Genomic DNA, 20034 nt, shown 5'->3' on the forward strand with positions numbered 1-20034 from the left:
TACAAAAGACTTTAAAAAATTTTAATTTGCCTTATGCTGCTGTCATGTATAGTCTTCTCAAATTACAAAAATAAAATAGTATATGAGATCTCAGCAAGTTAGACAAAGAAGTAACAACCTAAATTTAGGGTAAAGCATTCTATGAGAGCAGAAATATTAATCTAAAAATATGAACATGTAATAAAAGAGGAAAAAATAGGAAATACAATAACATTTGAATGTATGGGTTTTACATAGGATTTTCTAAAAATATTTTAATATAGTCTTTATAAAATTTTATGTTGCTATATTTGGTTTTATGAGAAGAATGATTTATGTACTATATATGCATATATGTGTGTACATATACTATTTTTTACAATTAAAATATAAATCAAAGGTAATATAAATAAACTTGTTTAGCAAAATATAAAATACTATGTAAGTAAATTGGCATTTTGTTGTTTTCCTTGAATTATTTTACTGTTTTATGTGTATGAAATGCGACCCTGTCTTCCTCTGCATATCTCTAAGTTCTGAGTGGCTTTAAATGTCTTTGACCTGAAAATCCAGATTCCTTCCCCTCTGACTTCTCTGACTAAAACCCTACATTATAAAAGCAATCCCTTATGCTATTTAACAATATGAACTGTAAGACTTTAAAAAAGATAAAAGTATAAAATTAATGATAAATTAATAAAGTACAGTACCTGTCGACTAATATTGGCAGGAGTGAATTGGTTAAGAATAGGCTGCAAGCCTGTCGCATCAGCAGCTGTTCTATAATCCAACCGATACTCCATAAAAATAGTAATCGGAGTGAGTTTGTCTCTAAATTCAGATTCATCCTAAAAATGGAAAAGCTTTGAATTAATGATGACATCAACCTATGACATCAAGCTATCTGGAGAAATCCATAAGTGCACAATACAAAGCCAGCTGTATTCACCCCTTGATCAAATTCTACAAAAACTCTTTGAAAAACTACACTTATATAAGAATAGACTATCCAAAAAGAATACTATAATTATCCAGTGAGAACCCTTAATCAACTTTGTTTTATAATGTAATATTTGATTCACACAAAAATATATGAGGCATGGGCTTCCCTGGTGGCGCAGTGGTTGAGAATCTGCCTGCCAATGCAGGGGACACGGTTCGAGCCCTGGTCTGGGAGGATCCCACGTGCCGCGGAGCAACTAGGCCCGTGAGCCACAATTACTGAGCCTGCGCGTCTGGAGCCTGTGCTCCACAACAAGAGAGGCCACGACAGTGACAGGCCTGCACACTGCGATGAAGAGTGGCCCCCGCTTGCCGCAACTAGAGAAAGCCCTCGCACAGAAATGAAGACCCAACACAGCCATAAATAAATAAATTAAAAAAAATATATATGAGGCATGTTAATAAAATGAGCACTCAAACACACACCCAATATAAATAATAACTAGGACATAACCTATATTGCTTAAGCTACCCACATGCTCTTTTCTCTTTTCATCCCTTTGTCTTCCTTCCAGAGGTAACCATTCCCTTGCTTGCTTTCAGCAGTTTTACTCTAGTGTGTGTGTCCCTAAACAATATGTTCTTCAGATTGCTTTTCCTGTTTATTTTAAAATGAGACCATATGTATTCTTCTGTCATTTGCTCTCTGTTCAACACTTTTAAAGATTCATTCATGCTGTTGCATGTAGCGAGGTTAATTTTTACTGTTGAGTAATATTTATCATATAATAATTTATTTACAATTTATTTATCAATTCTTCTGTCAAAGGTTATTTGGACTGCTTTGGGTCTTTGGTTTGTTTTTGCTATTACCAAAAAAAATGTTGTAATGTTGTAATGTATTGTTCTACATAGTGGCAAGGAGATTTGTCAGCTCTGTAAGATACAATATTATTTTCCAAATTCTTCATATTGGCAATTTACACTGCCACAAGCAATGTGTAAGAACTCTGATTAACTCACATCTTGACCAAGCAATAGGTACTGGCAGACTTTGAGTGTAAAATGGTATTTCTTCATAATTGTAACTAGAGGTATTTGTCTTGTTTGCTCACATCATGAATAGTTATTTAATTTAATCAAAAACCTTTCCCTGCACTTAAGTAAGATGGCCATGGTTTCAGTCTATTCATGTGTAAAGTTACACTTCTATACTTTCAATGTTAACCCACCCTAGGATACATCCAAGTTGGTCTGTTTTTTAATCTTTTTTATAAACTGCTAGGATTTACTTTGCTTATATTTGGTTAGTAATTTTACATCTATGTCTTTGTATAAAACTGTCATGAATTTTCCTTGCTTATACTAGCCTCGGTCAGTCTGGGTATCAGTTACACTACCTTCACAGAATAAGCTGGAAATATATTTTATTTTTCTATTCTAAGAGTTTAACATTGGAATGTCTCATTCTTGACAGTTTGGTAGATATTGCCTATAAAATCATCTAGGTCTTGTGATTCCTTTGTGTAAAGATTATTAACTGCCAGTTCAATTCTTTTTAATGGTTTATATGGTTAAATGAATTGTTCGGGTTCTTCAAATGACAGCTGTGTTGTGTTTTTCTAAGAATGTCTTTGCTTTCTCTCAGTTTTTCTATGTCTTAGCACAAGGTTATTCATAATACTTTATTATTTTAATTCCTCCATTATCTATAGGTACATCCTTTTTCAATTCCTATTTTTGTGGAGGTTTTGGGGGGTTTGTTTTTCCTTCATTTTTTTCTCAATCTTTCATTTAAATTAAATAGCATTTAAGGCTATACATTTACCTTTACATTCTGCTTCTGGGATACCCTACACATTTTGATATGTAGTATTTTCATTATAATTCACTTCTAAGTAAATTTCTAATATGATCTCTTTTTTGATCCATAAGTTACTTAAAATCACAATTCCTAATTCCCAATTTATCTTTGTTATTGATTTCTAAAAATTGCACTGTAATCAAATAGCATATTTTCTATGATTCCAATTGTTTCAGATTTGTTCAGACTTCCTTTATATGTATATATGGGGAACTTTTATATTCTCTAATTGTTGGATGTCAAGATCTATATAGGTATATAGGTATACTAAATCGAGCTTGTTAATTATGTTGAGTCTTCTAAATCTTTACTGATGTTTTTGTCTTTTTTTTTTTTGGCCATACCATGGGGCATGCAGGATCTTAGTTCCCCGACCAGGGATCGAACCTGCACCCCCTGCAGTGGAAGCATGAAGTGTTAGCCACTGGACCACCGGAGAAGTCCTGATGTTTTTGTCTTTTAAAAAAAATTTCATCCTTTATTTCATTAAACATTTTATACACACTTATATTTTGTAACTGATCATTCTAACATCTCAAGCTTTTGCAGGACTAAGATTTATTTGCTGTGTCTTCTAATGGCTTATTTCCTGGTGTGTTTAGTACTTTTTTTAGAAATGAATTCCTATTTGATTGAACTTAACCTATGGGACCCATACTAGATTGTTCCAGTGAGACCTTGTATTTACTCTTGCAGGAGTCAGGGCGCATCTTTGTTTTGGGAACACTTTAGCCTTGTGGAAGACTCTGCACCTAATGCAGGAGGCTCAGGTCAGACCCCTGGTTTGCAGAAGGCCCCAGGCGAGCCTGAACCCCTGTGCTGGTGTCTGCAAATACAGCTCACCCTCCGCCCAGTCTCCATCCCTCCCTCCCTAGTCATCCTGGCTCACACACTTGCTTACAACTCACAAGTCAGGTTTAGACAATGGAGTTTTTTCATTGATTGCTTATGGCGGGGGGCAGGGGGGTGGGGTGGATTTCTTTTACTGTCTTGAGAGTCCAGCAATATTTAAGAAATATGTTTGTCATAATTTATTCAGTAGCATTGTTGTGGAAAGGCCACGTGCAATATCCAGTCTGACAAGCGTAGAAGTCCATTACTCAAGTTTGACTCTTTAAAAAGCCCAATTTCCTCAAATGCATTTTTCTGTCTTCTTTTTGATTTACTACCAAAAAAATTTACAGAAAGTGAAAATCATTTAGGTGAAAAGAAAAAATAATAAGTAGAAAGAAGAGATAATGGATAATCTCTTACCCGCAGATATGCTATTAGTTCTTCACATTGCATCTGTCCCCCCCTTGAGATGGTCATGTTCTTGGAGTGACCCGGGGACCTGTTATGGAGAAACAGTGCTCGTCGAATTGCTCCTTTTTGCTTGAGTTTATCCAAAAGAAGCTCCACCTGGAAGTCTATACAAACCAAAGGATTTATAACCAACATAATCTTTATGGACACCTTTCTGTCCTAAATATCTCGAGTTTTCATTTAAACAGAGATACATATTTCTCCCTTAAGAAGTAATCTGCTCCCTATTCATTAAAAATGTCTATACATTGTAGTGAGATGACAACAGATTAATTCTGAATAAATATTTAATAATTAAATAACTGATCCAACTATCCCCAAATTAATGTCATCTATTAAATGGAGACAATAGATAATGATGGTAATAAAACAACTATCAGATAGAGGGGAAATTTTTTCTTTTAATTTAAGCTGAGAGGAGGAAGTTCAGGAATAAAATATATGAATTAAGACTTTTATCACTAATGCAGGTAGCAGGACTCTTGCTGACTGTGATTAAGAAATGTTTACTAATATGCACCCACACCCCATACCATTACATTCACCATCATGACGAATGAGCAGTTTGCATCACTTGCAACTCCTACTTCTAATGAAGCTACTGTATCAAACTATCAGGTAAATATGTCCCTCAAGAAGCAAATGACCAAATATAGCTGACTGGGTCAAGAATCATCTTAAAATGAATGTGCAGCCAGTGAACAGTCTGAAGCACAGTTGCTAGATTACTGCCTTCTAACATCAGTTCTTCTTTAAATAGTTTCTTCAAAGGAGTTAAGAGTGCAGATCTTTAAAACCACAAATCTCTTCCTAAGTTTCTCTAAATGTTGAACTTCATGTCAAATTTGAGTGAAAAGCCAGGGTCATTTTGCTTCTCGTTCTGTTCCACCCACCCTTTGAGAAATAGCAAGCTCCTGCTTCTGGCCTCTTGAAATTGTCATTTCCCCTGTGCAAAATACTCCTCCAGACATCCCTTAGCTCCTTCATTTCCTTCAGGTCTTTACTGAAAAGTTACCTTCCAGAGAGACCCTTTCTTGCTACTCTATGTTAACTTTCACGCACAAACACACCCCACAACAGACTCAGTCCTCTATCCGGAGCCTTACTGTTATTCCTTAGCACATATACCGACAAATCTCCACAACAGTTACTTAACTCTCCTACCTTGCTCTCATAATCACAAAAACCATTTTTTGGAATGGAAGAGTCAAGTTAGAATTTGCTGTGTGGGCTAAATTTAGTGGTCTAACTTTTTTCCTTCTCTCTATTTCTAAACCACCTCTACTCTGGAGATTACTGCGGCTTTTCTAAGACATAAAGTATAAACTTTTCAGTAGGTCATTGACTTATAAACAATGATACTTATTTCTCCTAGAGTTCATTTGTCTCACAATGATAACTGTTTAACTTTCTGAAGGCCATATTTACCACTAAATGTTCACAATGTCAATAAACGTATTATTTCTGAATTGGCTTAAGAGTTGTCAAACAAAATAATTACGTTGCAATATTAAATGTCTTTAAGCATAAACATTCAAATAAAAAAGCAATAACAACTACTTGAATAACTATTCAAATGTCCTAAAACATTTTTTAAGTGCTGTGTATGTAGCATCATTAAAATAATATAATTTTTCCACAGAACACTTACTAAGTTTCGTGGGAAGTGCTCCTTTGCCATCTGCCTTTAAGCAGAACCTGACATTAAAACTGTAGAAAAATAAAAAATACATACAAATCCCATAATCCAGGTTAGACATTTTTCCCATTTATATAGCATTATTTATTTATTTGTTTGTTTGTTTATTTATTTATCTTGGAATTGGAATTACAATTCGAACTTTAAAATACCATAAAGTCTCATCACAATGCCTACAATTAATTTTTTTAAAAAGACAGTAAAAGAGATTATCTATGCCTCTCTTATTCTCTTATTTATTATTTGAAAAACTCACTATAGGTGACATAATCTGATATTACCATGTAACAGTTTCCCCCTTTCCCCCCAAAATACACAAAATAGATGAAATTATAGTATATTGCTTAAAAAATTAAATATTTACCCTATGCCAGTTTAGGATACCTTATACATGCTCATTCTTCATAATAACCTATTAGATAAGCTATCATCCCTATATTACAGATTGAAAACTGAGGCTTGGATGGTATTAATTTTCCCATTTTCATGGAACACATATTGAACAGAATTCAAATACAAACTCTGGTCTGTACGATTCTAAAACTTTTGTTGTTGTTACACTTTTGTTACACTGATAATATTTATTTTTTGTTGTTGTTGTTACACTTTTGTTACACTGATAATATTTATTTAGCTAGACATTTTTTTATTATCACCCAAATCTCACATTTCTTTTTCTTTTAAATCTCATATTTCTAATACTTAGTTCACATTGTGAAGCCTTATATCTTTCTTTATGTCTTAACATTATTTTTAAAACATGAAGCTATACAGAATAATCTAACTCATCCTTCAGTAATTTAGGCATGTTTCCTTTCATGGAAAGGAATGAGACAAAAAAAAGAGAAAAAGAAAAGAAAAGAATTTCCTAACCTCCTCTCAAGCTTATAGAATCTGTTGATAAATTTAAATGGGAGAAATGACAGTCCAGATTTAAAATAAATGTCTCACTTATGAAAAAGCCCCATAAAGCTCCCTTTAATTAGCAAGCTCCTCTAGAACAGTATTTTCACAATTTATTACTAGGTTATGACCTCAGTTTAATGGGTGTGTCTAGCATCTTAAAAAAATGAATATGTAAAATTGACTTAAGTATCAAGGGTAAGATTTCATGAAACTTTTGTTTTAATTACATGCATGTGTTTACTGGATTATGATGTAAAATGTATTTCAGCCTACACGCCATATTCGAAAACATATGAAAGCTACTGCTCTAGTTAGTGTATTCAAAGCCTTCATCTTTTTGCCATAATCATAAGCACATCACCAGCAATGTGCAGCAACTTCACCAGGACACAAAGGGTGAGTGAAGGGATGAAAGTCAGTAAAACTTACAAAATCTTGAAAACAACTTCACTGCCAGTCAATGAAAATGAAGAACAAATATTACTGAATTTTTAATGCAATCCAATGAAAGAAATAAAAAATTTTATTATATGCATGTTTATTTAATATATTTTATTATAAACAAAATTTTGAAAAATGATTTTACTAACAATAATAAATAATTCAAAAACAAAATCAGAAAAAATATCTTTTCATTAGCTCTTCTGAAGGAAAAATTTCCCAGCTTCCAATCATTTTACCCTTCTTATGTAAGTTCTCTCTGATTTTTCTATGTGAGCAAGGAACATGAAGTGAACAGTGTTTCCCAAAGTGGAGTACTCATGGTGAGGTTTTGTTTTTTTTTTCCTTTGGCCATGCCATGCGGCTTTCGGGATCTTAGTTCCCCGAGCAGGGACTGAACCAGGGCCCGTGGCAGTGAAAGCGCAGAGTCCTAATCACTGGACCACCAGGGAATTCCCCATGGTGAGTTTATATATAGGTTAAGACTTTTCATTATTAATTTTATGTTTATTTTGACATGTATGAGAAAGACACTGGTTTCTCTATTTTATTTTAATATATTTTAAAGTAAATCATGAGTCAGTTTAAAGAAAAAAGCCTTAAGAAAATTATAAATACAGGTAGAATGAAAACATAGCAAAAAATCATACAACATACAGAAAAGCAACATACAAATAATGGAAACTTAAGAAATACTGGACTAGAGAAGAATTCAGGCATGAAGCTTACAAAAAATATATTTTTCTTTAGAAACTAGTAAAAGAACAAGTAGAAGACTAATACGTTAAAGCAAACTATTTTTTTCGTACAGCTAGTCACAGATATTAAATCTGAAAAAGATCATTAGTTTTTAAAAATTAAAATCAAAATGTTCACAGGCTTGTTTAGCATTAAATATGAGTTCTGAAATCTTATTGACTTTATCTTTGAATATATTCACTGAGCATGCATAATTTTTAAAAATTACTTTTTTTACTAGTTTATAGCATATTTCTAGAGCCTTCTACATATCTTCTTTGGAACAATATTTCTATAATTCAATCTATGACAAGAAAATAGAGTGTACCCACAGAAACTGCTTTAGCAATATTTCAGCCTCCCCCTCCATTTTCAATTGTTTTTATAATGACTGAACCAATAATCACAATAATAACTATTACTAAACAAACAGCCTTACCAGGAAACTTTGAGATCTGTCCCAGGCAGTGGGCAGGTTTTATTGTCTTGATTTAAAATGCTAGGATACACTTCAAGGCCAGCGTTTACAGTGATAACTGGTCTGGCCCTGGTTTAAAAAAAAAGATAAGAAAAAAAAAAAGTTATTTAAAATGTTAGATTGATCTAAGCATTTCAGGTTCACATTCACTGCGTATAGAGTGTGATGTTCACTAAAGCAGTGTTTATAATAGCAAAAAGAATAGAAACAACCTAAACTTAGCATGACCAAATATTCCAGCTTGCCCAGGACTGTCTTGACTTTATCAGTGAAAGTCCCATGACCTGGTAAATGCCCCTCAGTTCCAGGCAAAGCAGGACCACTGGTCACAACCTATCTGAACGCAGCCCATTAAAGCAAGATGGTTAAACAAGTTGTGGGATATCTACCTAATGCAGTGCAATACAATGGGGGAAATGAGTGCTGTAAAGCCATCTGTGCTAATATGGGATGATATTAGCCAAGACATAATGAGAGGAAAAAAACACCATGTACAAAGGATGCATACACACACACACATAATTTTTAATGCACAGAATATTTCTGATAGGATATACTAATAAACTAGTAACTGGTGTGAGAGGAAGTATATTTCTTTTATTGTATGCCCTTTTTACATTGCTTGAATTTTTACCACATGTATGTATTACTTTGTTAATAGCAATTTTAAAAACTGAAACAATAAATTAAAATACAGTTTCCAAAGTTCAGATGCACAGGTTTACGCTCTGTACAAAAACACAGCAGCCTCAGGGCAGTGTATCTGTCTCAATCATGATAAATCCTGGAATCTGTACGGACACAAGCTGCCCCGAGAAGCACAATCAAGTTGACCCATCACAACCTCCACTACACAGTACCAGTGTTCGTTTTCCTGCCATGTATAAGCACAGTCCATAGAGGTGTAAACATCTTAATCTACTTGGGATGCTAGTTGATATTGTAAGGCACGAGGAATTGATGAAGTTCAGAGAAATACTGGAATATGTATGAAGCTGGGAAATGGAGATATGTGGATTTATACATATTGCTCTAATAAAAATATTCGTTTGGGGAATCATTACATACTGCCCTTGTGGTCACAGAATGCTGTGGCACAAACACCAAGTTAAGTTCTTGTCTCTTAGAGGAAAATGTAAACTCCTATAATTTTAAACTCATGTAATCTAAAACACAGGAGAACATCTGTGAACATAATTTAAAGAACAAAAAGGGAAAATTCTGAATGCTTTCCTAAATAAAAAAATCTACAGCTTTCTCTATTTTGGGATCTCCTTGTATCATTACTACTTGCCTGAAGCAAATCTTGAATAGAAAGAACAAATTTTATCATTACTTCAAGAAAATTAAACTGAAATTCAAACACTGGTACTTAACTATAAAACTTTCATATAATTCATAATATTCCTATATTACCAGATATGGAAATGCTTACCTGTATAATACAGCTCTATCTACACCAAAAGCTCCTACAATTAAGTCTTAAAAGAGAGCAGAAAAATATGTTAATAATAATTTTTTTTAACTCACATACCTTTCCATAAAGCTCTCAATGCATATAATAAAGATACAGACATAGTCTCAAAACTATTCTTCATTAAGTGGTTGTAAGACAACATCTAAAAGGCTAAAATGTATATGAAAACTTTAAATATGCTATCATCAATGGCAAACACTCATCATAAAACTAATTTTTTCATCCATCCAGGTAGACAAGAATCTTTTTAATGGATACATAGTAAAAATCAGCAACAATAAGGAAGTGTATACCACACAAACACACACATTCCCAAAGGAAAAAGCTTTATAGATGCCTGTGGATTTTACAAATTTCTCTCTTTTTTTTCGTTTACTTATTTTGTTTCGAAAACAAAACAAAACCAAAACAGCACAATACATACACAGTTGATCCTTGAACAACATAGGTCTGAACTGCGCGGGTCTAGAACTGCACGGGTCTACTTATACGTGGACTTTTTTCCCACTGAATACATACTATAGCACTACACAACCTGAGGTTGGCTGAATCCGCAGAGGTGGAACTGTGGATACAGAGGGCCGAGTGTACAGTTAGTTATATGTAATTTTTGACTGTGCAGAAGGTTGGCACCCCTAACCCTCACGTTGTTCAAGGGTCAACTGTACTTAGAATGCTTAGAATGACAGCAGATAGCATCCAAATCAACAAGAATACAACACATTAGTTTTTATACATAGGTGGTACCACTGGTTCACAATTAGGAAAAAATGAAATCAGAACTCTCTCTCTTATACCCAAGCTAAATTTGACGAAGCCCTTTCTAAGCAGAAAGTACATGAGAAACCATAAAGACAGGTACAATGGATTACATAAAAATTAAGAATTTCTTTATGCCCCAAAAGAAAACATGACAAAACTGAGAAATATATATAAGAGTTAAGGAGTTAAAACCCTCAATATTTAAGGAACTGCCACAAGTTTAAAAAAAATGAATGAAAGAAAAGAAAAACAACATTCCAACAGAAATGGAGAAAAAAAGATGTAGAAAGGAAATTCACAAAAGTAAATACATATATGCAAGTAAACAAAAATGCTTATTTCCCTCACTAATAATCCAAAACTGTAGATTAAAACAAAATAACATTTTCCACCTATCATATAAAGTTATTTTAAAAAGAAATAAAAGATGACAACCAGTGTGGGCACAAATGTGGGAAAATAACTCGCTACCTGCTGGTGAGTGCTTAAAAAAGTTGCAAAACTTTCTTTAGAGGGATTAGGATTGTAATTTGACAAGGTGCAACAACAGCCTTAAAAAAAAAAGTGCCTAATCTTTGACATAGCAATTCTAGAATTTTGTCCTAAGGAAATAATCAGAGGAATGCACCGGAATTATATATGAGGATACAAATGCCCCAAAATAAAGTTAAATAAGATATGATACAAATATTTGATAGAATGGAAAACATAAATTCATGCTTCAGAAGAATAATAACATGGGGAAATATCTAATACTTTAAGTGAATAAAATATGCTAATAACAGTGCATAATTCTATTTTGTTAAAAAAATTGTGTGAATGCACTGGAAAAAAGAAAGCATATTGTAAGATATGCTTTGCTATATTTTCTAAAAGTTCTATAATAAATATATTACATTTATAACAAAGAATTCTTGAAATAACACTAACATAGATAAGAATCTACTTCATGTCCTATTTCTAAAAGCATTTCAACATATTATATATTGAGCTCATTAACTGTTTCAACAGCTAAGTAATTAAATTTTCTGCATTATATTTCATTTAAAGAATATATCCATTATGATCCTAGATCCATTAAAATATTCCAAAGTATATAAGAGCCAGAAAAAGGCCTCACTTCCTGTACCGGCACAAACCAGTGGGCAACCTTGGGCAAATTACCTTTCTCAGTCTTTTTTCTCATCCAGAAAATGACGTAATAATGAGCTGAACTAGCTCATATTCCTCACCAGCCTTATTGGGAGAATTTACTGAGATAATATATTTCGTAAAAATCACGATGATTAGTCAAGTCCATAAAACTGCTAGACCATTAAAAACAAAAAGAGATGGCTGACATTTGAAAACTTAGACTGAGCTTTTGTTTATAGCTTCCACATTCTGACATTTCATTACAGACTTGAAGACAATGAAAGAAGAACTAAGAGTACATGCTTTAATATTGGAAGCTCCCAGGAAACAGAGCTGTCTGTGCTTTGTATCCCCTCAGTGACGAGAACAGTGCCTTGAACAACGGCAGGGGCTTGAACAGTAGTCGAAATACTGAATTTAGATGATTTATAACAGAAATCAAGAGAGCAGTAACTAATACTACTTGCTATTAGGACCAAAAAATCTAAGACACTCTTTGTATTTCTAGGAAAGCACCTGGATATCCATTCTTGTCTATATCCGTGGCTCCTTTCATTGAATAGCCAAAGCTTGGTGGCATGCTCCGAGCAGCCCACTTCCCTTCAAGGATCTGAGATGGTACCGCATTCAAGCCTGTGGGTCTTCCATTGAAAATATAAACAATTCCTTTTTTATCTTCACCCCCATATGGAGCAGCAATTGCAATATCTGAGAGGGAAAAGGAAGAGGGGAAGAGGGAGGAGAGGGAAAAGAGGGACGGGAGAAGGTGAGGAAGAAAGGAGGAAAGGAGGGTGGGAGGGAGGAGGGCAAGGATGGAGAGAAGGAAGTCTTAGTACTCATCATTATTTCCGTGGAAAAGATCTTAATATCTTTAGAACCCATGTATCATGTTTATCGAAGTTCAGTAGGGTACTCTTTTTTTTTTTTTTTTTAACCAATGCCATAAAACCTTTATTTCCACTGGGATTGCATGTGCAATTCTCTTCTCTTTCTGGGAAAGAACTTTTCCCATTCCCCACTCCAGGACACATCCTGGCCATTCTCTCCTCTCCCTTTGGCTGGGCTACCCCATGGGACCTAGGAGACTTCCTGTGGCGGGGAGTTGCGCAGGAAGCAGAGGCAGCTGTGGTCCCACGGCACCCTCATGTGGTGATGTCCAAGATGACAGCCTGCTACTCAGAGTAGGAAGCCCTCCAAGAAGGAATGAGTCCTCTGCGCAGCCAGTCTCTCTACTTCAGGCAAAGCAGCCATGCGTGGTGGCAGTAGGGTACTCTTAATTCAAAAGCAACAACCAAATGCAAGGAGATTCAAGCAAAACTGTATGGAAATGATATTAATTTGGAGCCAGGTATTCCGGGTCTGACCTTGGACAAATCACTTAACCTTTCTGGACCTCAAATGCCTCATCCTTAAAATAGAGGGGAAGGGACATGTAAAAAGATTCATCTAAGGTTCATTTTAGCTCTTAAAATTCTAGTTAATTTAGTTGGGCATGGTTTTCAGGTTTTTTTTGAGAAGTCAACCTGACTCAGAAAGTTGAAAGTTATGATTTCATCTCTATCTTGCTCAACTTATACTGAAATGAAATAAACAAATAAAAAGTTTGAAATGCTTTAAAACCAAAACAAAACAGTACACCAAACAGTCACTATGACCTTTCCTAACTCTAGAATATATTACAAATAATTATGTCCACTTCCCTCTATCTTTGCTGGTCCCACCCTGGACAAGCCATTCTCATTCTTTGCCTGGACCCCTAAAGCAGCCTAAGTGGCCTCCCACTTCTACTCTTGCCCCTATAATCCATTCTCTTCAAAACTGCCAAATGTTAATATCATGTTATCTTCCTTCTTAAAATCCTTATTTCCCAAAGCATTTACGTGTTACCTGGTTTGTCCATTCACCACCCCACTCCCAACCCCAATTCTACTCTCACTCACTCTTCCTAACAATCCTGGCCCTTTTCTCTGTTTCTTAAACTCAGCAAGCTAGTCCCCAGCTCTGGATTTATACTTGCTGTTCCCTCTGCCTCAACAGTTCTTGCTCCAGAGCTTATCAAGCTTTGCTCCTTCTGTTTGTCCAAATCACAGTTCAAATGTCATCTTGTCAGAGAGGTCTTCCCTGGCCATCCTATGGGGCAATGCACTCTCCCCTCTCCATCTAGGTACTCTCTATCATGTTACCTTGCCTTTTTTTGTTTAAACCCACAGCCTTTATCACTATCTGAATTTCCCCTTTATGTGTTTACTCTGTGGCTCCTCCACAAAACATAATTTCATGAGAGCAAGGATGTGTCCATCTTGCCTATGACAGCCCCTATGTACCAGCCATTCCAAACTGACTCAATTTACTTAATATACCCAAAATGTTTTCAGCCCGCTCAATGCTGCAACCCCTGAGACATCAAAGACACCTTGGTCACTCATCTTTTCTTTAAGACCATTATGCCCAAGAATATCTCAAACACTGTGATGACTACATTCTAGTGTTTACTTGTTCACATTAAACTTGCTCCTACTGATGCTAAATTCCTTAAGGACATGGATGGGCTCTAATTTATCCTCTCATTTTTAGCACTTAAAACAGTGCTTGGCCTGCAGTAAGCGCCAACTAAGAATTTGTTACCCTTAAATAAAAAGTAGTATTTAAATTATGTAAGAGTCCTTCTTTATCTTTTTTTAAGTTTCAAAAGATAAATATAACTTCTAAATTGACATGTGCATTAAGAAAGTTTTTATTAAAATACAATTTTCCAACAGAATATGGCTCTACTCTTGAGAGATGGTTTTAAAAAATTCTCCTTACCTTTTCTAAACCTTTCATTATTTTGTACATTCTAATCATCTTTTCTCTTGGCTGGTATCTGTCTAGTCTGGAGAGCCCTACTTTTTCATGTCATCAGTCTCTTCTTTTGATCATTTTAGTTTCTCTTTTCTGTGTTTTTTCCCTCTGCCTTTCTGGAGAAATATTGACAAAAACTCCACATAATTGTGGAACATAATTTTATTGTTTTGTTTTCGGCAACCCTCTTGATGATACCTAGGGTTTTTCCAGTGGGTGTAAGTGGAAAGGGAGGAAAACAGCAGCAAAGACATAACAAAGAGTCAATGTCATCAGGTCTGAACAAGGAAAAGATCCAGGTTACAACTAATACTTCATTATATGTATATATAAACCATATATACATATAAACTACAAATACATATATATACACATATAAACTATATAAATATAGTTACATAAATAACAGCTCAGATCATTTTCTCCTGAAGACACTGTCATTCACAATCTACTCTTCGGGACAATAAGACCCCAGGAGACACTTGGGGAGAATAAAATCATCCTCTATGGTATCTATCTCTAAACGTAAAATCTCTTTGTAAAATCGTTGTAAAACTTCGATATTTTTTAGCTGTCATTGCTTATAATTTTTGTGTTCACAGATAATACATTTTAATAGAAATAGGGAAAACAGGATGAGATGTTGTCTGGATCATGATATTAAAGAAACATTCTTTAAAGTGTGTGGAATATCCTCAAGACAAGGTGACAGCAAACACGTCCAGGCTCTACCAAAGCACCTGGAGACAGGCCCAGCTATAGCGAAGAACTCAAATGTGTTCAAGGTAGAACCTCGAATCTGGCCCTGTGTTTTCTAGGTAGTCTTTGTTATCAATAAGTAATGATTTGGTCTGTTGTATAGTATTCTTTTACAGTTCTATGCTGAACTTTATACCAGAATTCCAACTGATTCATGTTAAGTTCTCTTGGTGGTAAAAAATCTTTAAGACTATTTTAGGAAGCAAAATGTCCCCTTGAGTAGTTTTTCACTAACAATGAAAACTTCTAGGGTGAGAGATGACACTTCTAGTATGACATAAAACTACCCACAAGGCAGGAGTGGGGTCTTGAGGCCAAACAAACATTTCCCTTTTCTACTACTAATTGGGAGATTTGAGAGTCATCTGCATTTTTGAAGCTTTCATCTTAATTTATAACTTTCTTTACATTTTCAGGGGCATATTCCTATATATTGTTGATTATACAAACAAACCAACAGTTCAATTCTTCATCTTGTGACCTCTAGAAAGGTTTTTAGCAGTATTCTTTTTTTAAAAAAAACTCTGTAATTTGTAATCTATATTTCACTCTATAGTAGAAGCCAACTTTGATTTTTAAAGATATCTACAGCTATTAATTAAATTTTTAAATGGGACTATTATAAAACACTGAGCTTATACCTTTTTACTTGTCCCCATGAAGGGAGATATAACCTCCCTCAGAATATTCTGGACAGCCACAACAATAAAATATTAGTGGCAAATCATACCTTTGAGGGATGCATTAGGGTCAGCATTGCCTTGACAATATGCCTGGGGGCATTTTTTACACTTGTAGCCAAATGGACAGCAGAGGGCACTGCCGCTAAGCAGGACAGAGACACAGAAAATCACCAGCTCACACTGGGCTCCCTGGGAATGCAAGCTCCTTTCTAAAATGAACCACTTTGATAAACTGGTAGATTGGGATTGACACATACACACTACTATATATATATAACAGATAACTAATAAGGACCTACTATATAGCACAGGGAACTCTACTCAATACTCTGTAATGACCTATATGGGAAAAGAATCTAAAAAAGAGTGCATATATGTATATGTACAACTGATTCACTTTGCTGTACAGCAGAAATTAACACAACATTGTAAATCAACTATATGCCAATAAAAATTTTTTAAAAAATTAACCACTCTGACGCTCTAATTTGAGGCTGCATGAATAATAACTCATGAGAATCAATTTTTGAAAATTTTGCTCTGATTTTTAAGGAAAACGAGCAACTTGTCATTGAACCTGGTGTGTCACTCAAATCCTTCTTTCCAGGAAGGTTTGCTCATGTGAACTTCTACGGGTGGGGTACAGGACTTTTCCAGGTGGACACAGAAAATCAGGACACACAGCTGTTATAAACTTTGACCTTACCATTGAAGCCGTCCTGGTCCAGATCTCCCAAAGGGGCTATGGCACTGCCGAACCTTGCAAAGACCTCAAACCCATTCAGTTTGGTTGTCTGGAAGTCTCCCGAAGCTCTTTGCAGAGACACTGAGACCTGCCCCACCTCCTGGAGTTTGCCATCAGAACCACGATCCATGAAGAGAGGCGCTCCAATAAATACGTCTGCGTAACTAAAAAACATAATCTTTTTCACCAAAAGCAAGATCAAATTCCATGTGACTACTAATAATCATTTCCTTTCTTATTAAAACTCAAGTTTTCCTATTTCTACAGCTCGTATAGCCACATTTGAAATGATCATTTCTAATTCAAACCTTCCTTCAGCTCTTTTAAGAAACTATGAGTAATTCATAAAGTTACTTTATTCCTTCATATTATAAAAGCTATTGAAAGAAATTATTAACAACATAAAGGTTTTCTAGTATTCGTGATTAAGGTTGCTTCAAATTGGTTCCTTAAATAGAAAGATTAGCAGGAAGGGGACAGAGAAACAGAAGAAAAAATGTTTAGTTTTAGTAAAGCGTTCATAAACACAGAGGAAAACTGTTTCTGGAAACATTTTTTTAAACTTACTCATCCCCATTAATGTCAGTGGCAGCGACAGAAAATCCAAAATATGCAGCCATCTGGATAATAAGATGAAAATGAAATGTTTACATTTCATCCAACTAGTTTAGACAATTAATATTTGTTGTATATTTATCAAATAGAAAGGGTTATTTTTTTCTCTGCATATAGTGCTTCAATCTAAATTTCTTCTTTTGTTTATCCTACCAAAACAATGACAATCAGTTAATGAGGCTTGTATACTTTCCTAGATTTACTGGCAAGACATAGCCCATGTATATCATTTCGGTGTCTTCAGCACATGCCATTTAAGTCCAAGTACAATCAAGCCTCCTTCCAAGGCCCCACCTACTGTCTCCCTTCCTCTCCACTTACCCAAAGCACGCCAGACAAACACACTACCAGAAAGAGAGACAGTCACAAACAGACGTTTCAATTGAACCCAAGAAGTTATACATGATGCCTATGCAGTAAAAATAATAATAATTATTAATAGGTCATAAATGGTTCTTCCTATGTGAAACCACTACAACTCTAAAGAAATTACTGTTCGGAAAGATAGAGACTGGAGGGCTTCCCTGGTGGCGCAGTGGTTGAGAATCTGCCTGCCAATGCAGGGGACACGGGTTCGAGCCCTGGTCTGGGAAGATCCCACATGCCACAGAGCAACTGGGCCCGTGAGCCACAATAACTGAGCCTGTGCGTCTGGAGCCTGTGCTCCACAACAAGAGAAGCCGCGACAGTGAGAGGCCCCGCACCGTGATGAAGAGCGGCCCCCGCTCGCCACAACTAGGGAAAGCCCTCACACAGAAACGAAGACCCAACACAGCTAAAAATAAAATAAATAAATTTATAAAAAAAAGATAGAGACTGGAATTCATTTTTGTTTCACATCTCAATCAACTATGTGCCAGTGGTTTTGCTTTTGAATTACACACAGTACAAATGTACTTGGTTTTATCATGGGCTTGTTTTGCGGAGGGAGAAAGAATGTCCTCTCCCCACCACAGGAGACTGCTGGCCATCACAGACAGAGCAGCCTGGCTGGAAATACATGTGAAAAAGGAAAGTTCTAAAGAGACTCCGACATACAAAACAAAACTAGGACAGGTGACAGATTAAAGATGAACTAAAATGAAGGATGAGTCAACAAACCAAAAAAAGTAAAGTTAGCAAAGCTTCCAAAATTTGATTAGCTGAGCTATCAGGAGGGAATGATATGGGAGATAAATACGTTAATCTATTTTGAATTTATACAGTGTAATTGAGAAAATGAAAAGTGCAATCTGTGTTCAATCACAAGGTAATAAAGTGCATTGTATTTGGGGCACCATGATGAAGTGCTGACTGGAATTTAACAGAATACTGTTCTTGGGCCTTGGTCTTTCAGGGCATCAGACCTGAAACTGTAAAGAAAGGATGGCATTTACTGAGACAAGTCTTGGCCTGGGTATTATCACTAAAATATTTTCCTTTGATTCTCACCACAACCCCATGAGCAGGTTACCAGTATCCCTATTTTTATACATGAGCCACCAGATTTACAGTGGAAAACACCTTGCCCAATGTAGTAGTGAGTAGTGAGAGCCCAGGTCTGTCCTAATGCAAAGCCCATGCTTCCCCCCACAAAAGAGCTAAGGAAGAACAGAGAAAGCATCAAGGATCAAGTACAACAAGATCCAGAGACACATGTGGGCATCTGACAGGAGAAGCTGCTTAAGGTGAAGAAGTCACAACAGCACAAAGTGACAGCCACCCCTGCCACAAGCCTAATGGCTGTCAACTGCAGGTGTCATCCCTGACCACCACACAAACGGGAAGAGGTTACTGGGGACCTCCAGTCTAGTTTCCCATCCTATCAATCCTCTCACAAAGCCCAACAGAGTCAACTGAACAAGAAGTGGGCTTAAATCCCAGATCTGCAAACTAGGAGACATTTTTTCTCTACCTATTGATTAATTTTTCCTTTATCATTACAGGCGTACCTCAGAGATATTGCGGGTTCAGTTCCAGACCACCACAACAAATCAAATAGCCTAATAAAGTGAGTCACACAAATTTTTTGGTTTCCCATACATATAAAATTTACATTTACACTATACTATAGTCTATTAAGTGCGCAATAGCATGATACAGAATACAGTACAGGATATTATTGTAGAGAATGTCTAGTACTAATTTTTAACTGAAGAATGTTTTATTTCTTGTAGCACAAATGAAGTTTACTTGTAATATCTATAGTAAACACATCTGGGCCATGCTTTGTTTTACAGCTAATAAAATTTAAAAGCATAGATCATTCTTTAAAAGAGAATTTAATGTCATCAGCAAGGAAAAAGGAATTTTTTGGTTTTGTGTGTGTGCAATTTGATTCTGCATTTCCTTTAAAAAAATAAAGCAGCTATTAGGGCAATTACAAAAGTCTTTACTTAAACAAATCACTTTGGTTAAAACAAAGGAGAAATATTTAAAGCTTATTTTATATCTATAATATCAAATATTAAACAGTTACTATATACTGAATATTAAACCATCAGAATATTACCAAGAAAAGTTTTAAAGACATTAGGAAGTGCTGGTGTTAAAATGTTAAGGGAGAAAAAAGAACAAAACAAAACACAACACTTTAAAAGCATACCTGTTCACCAGTAAAATTGTGTAAGGAGGACATATTTTTCCCATCATAAATATAAACCTGTGCAGGAAAAACAAAAGCATAT

The 20034-nt window shown here is 35.3% G+C and overlaps 1 protein-coding gene across 2 annotated transcripts in view; it reads right to left on the reverse strand.

Annotated features, from left to right (window-relative positions):
• The window catches only part of ITGAV (integrin subunit alpha V), an 88201-nt gene that overhangs the window by 19774 nt on the left and 48393 nt on the right, over positions 1-20034 (reverse strand). For both annotated transcript variants that reach the window (XM_082397514.1, XM_082397513.1), the window contains exons 10-18: positions 19953-20009; positions 17321-17373; positions 16715-16917; positions 12242-12433; positions 9788-9833; positions 8314-8421; positions 5742-5800; positions 4040-4194; positions 690-827 (exon numbers count right to left, since the gene is read on the reverse strand). In XM_082397514.1, the coding sequence (XP_082253640.1) occupies positions 690-827; positions 4040-4194; positions 5742-5800; positions 8314-8421; positions 9788-9833; positions 12242-12433; positions 16715-16917; positions 17321-17373; positions 19953-20009 (1011 nt within the window). The remainder of the gene's footprint in view (positions 1-689; positions 828-4039; positions 4195-5741; positions 5801-8313; positions 8422-9787; positions 9834-12241; positions 12434-16714; positions 16918-17320; positions 17374-19952; positions 20010-20034) is intronic.

The sequence above is a fragment of the Balaenoptera borealis genome (assembly GCF_965194805.1).
Source record: "Balaenoptera borealis genome assembly, chromosome: 6".
Classification (NCBI taxonomy): Eukaryota; Metazoa; Chordata; class Mammalia; order Artiodactyla; family Balaenopteridae; genus Balaenoptera; species Balaenoptera borealis.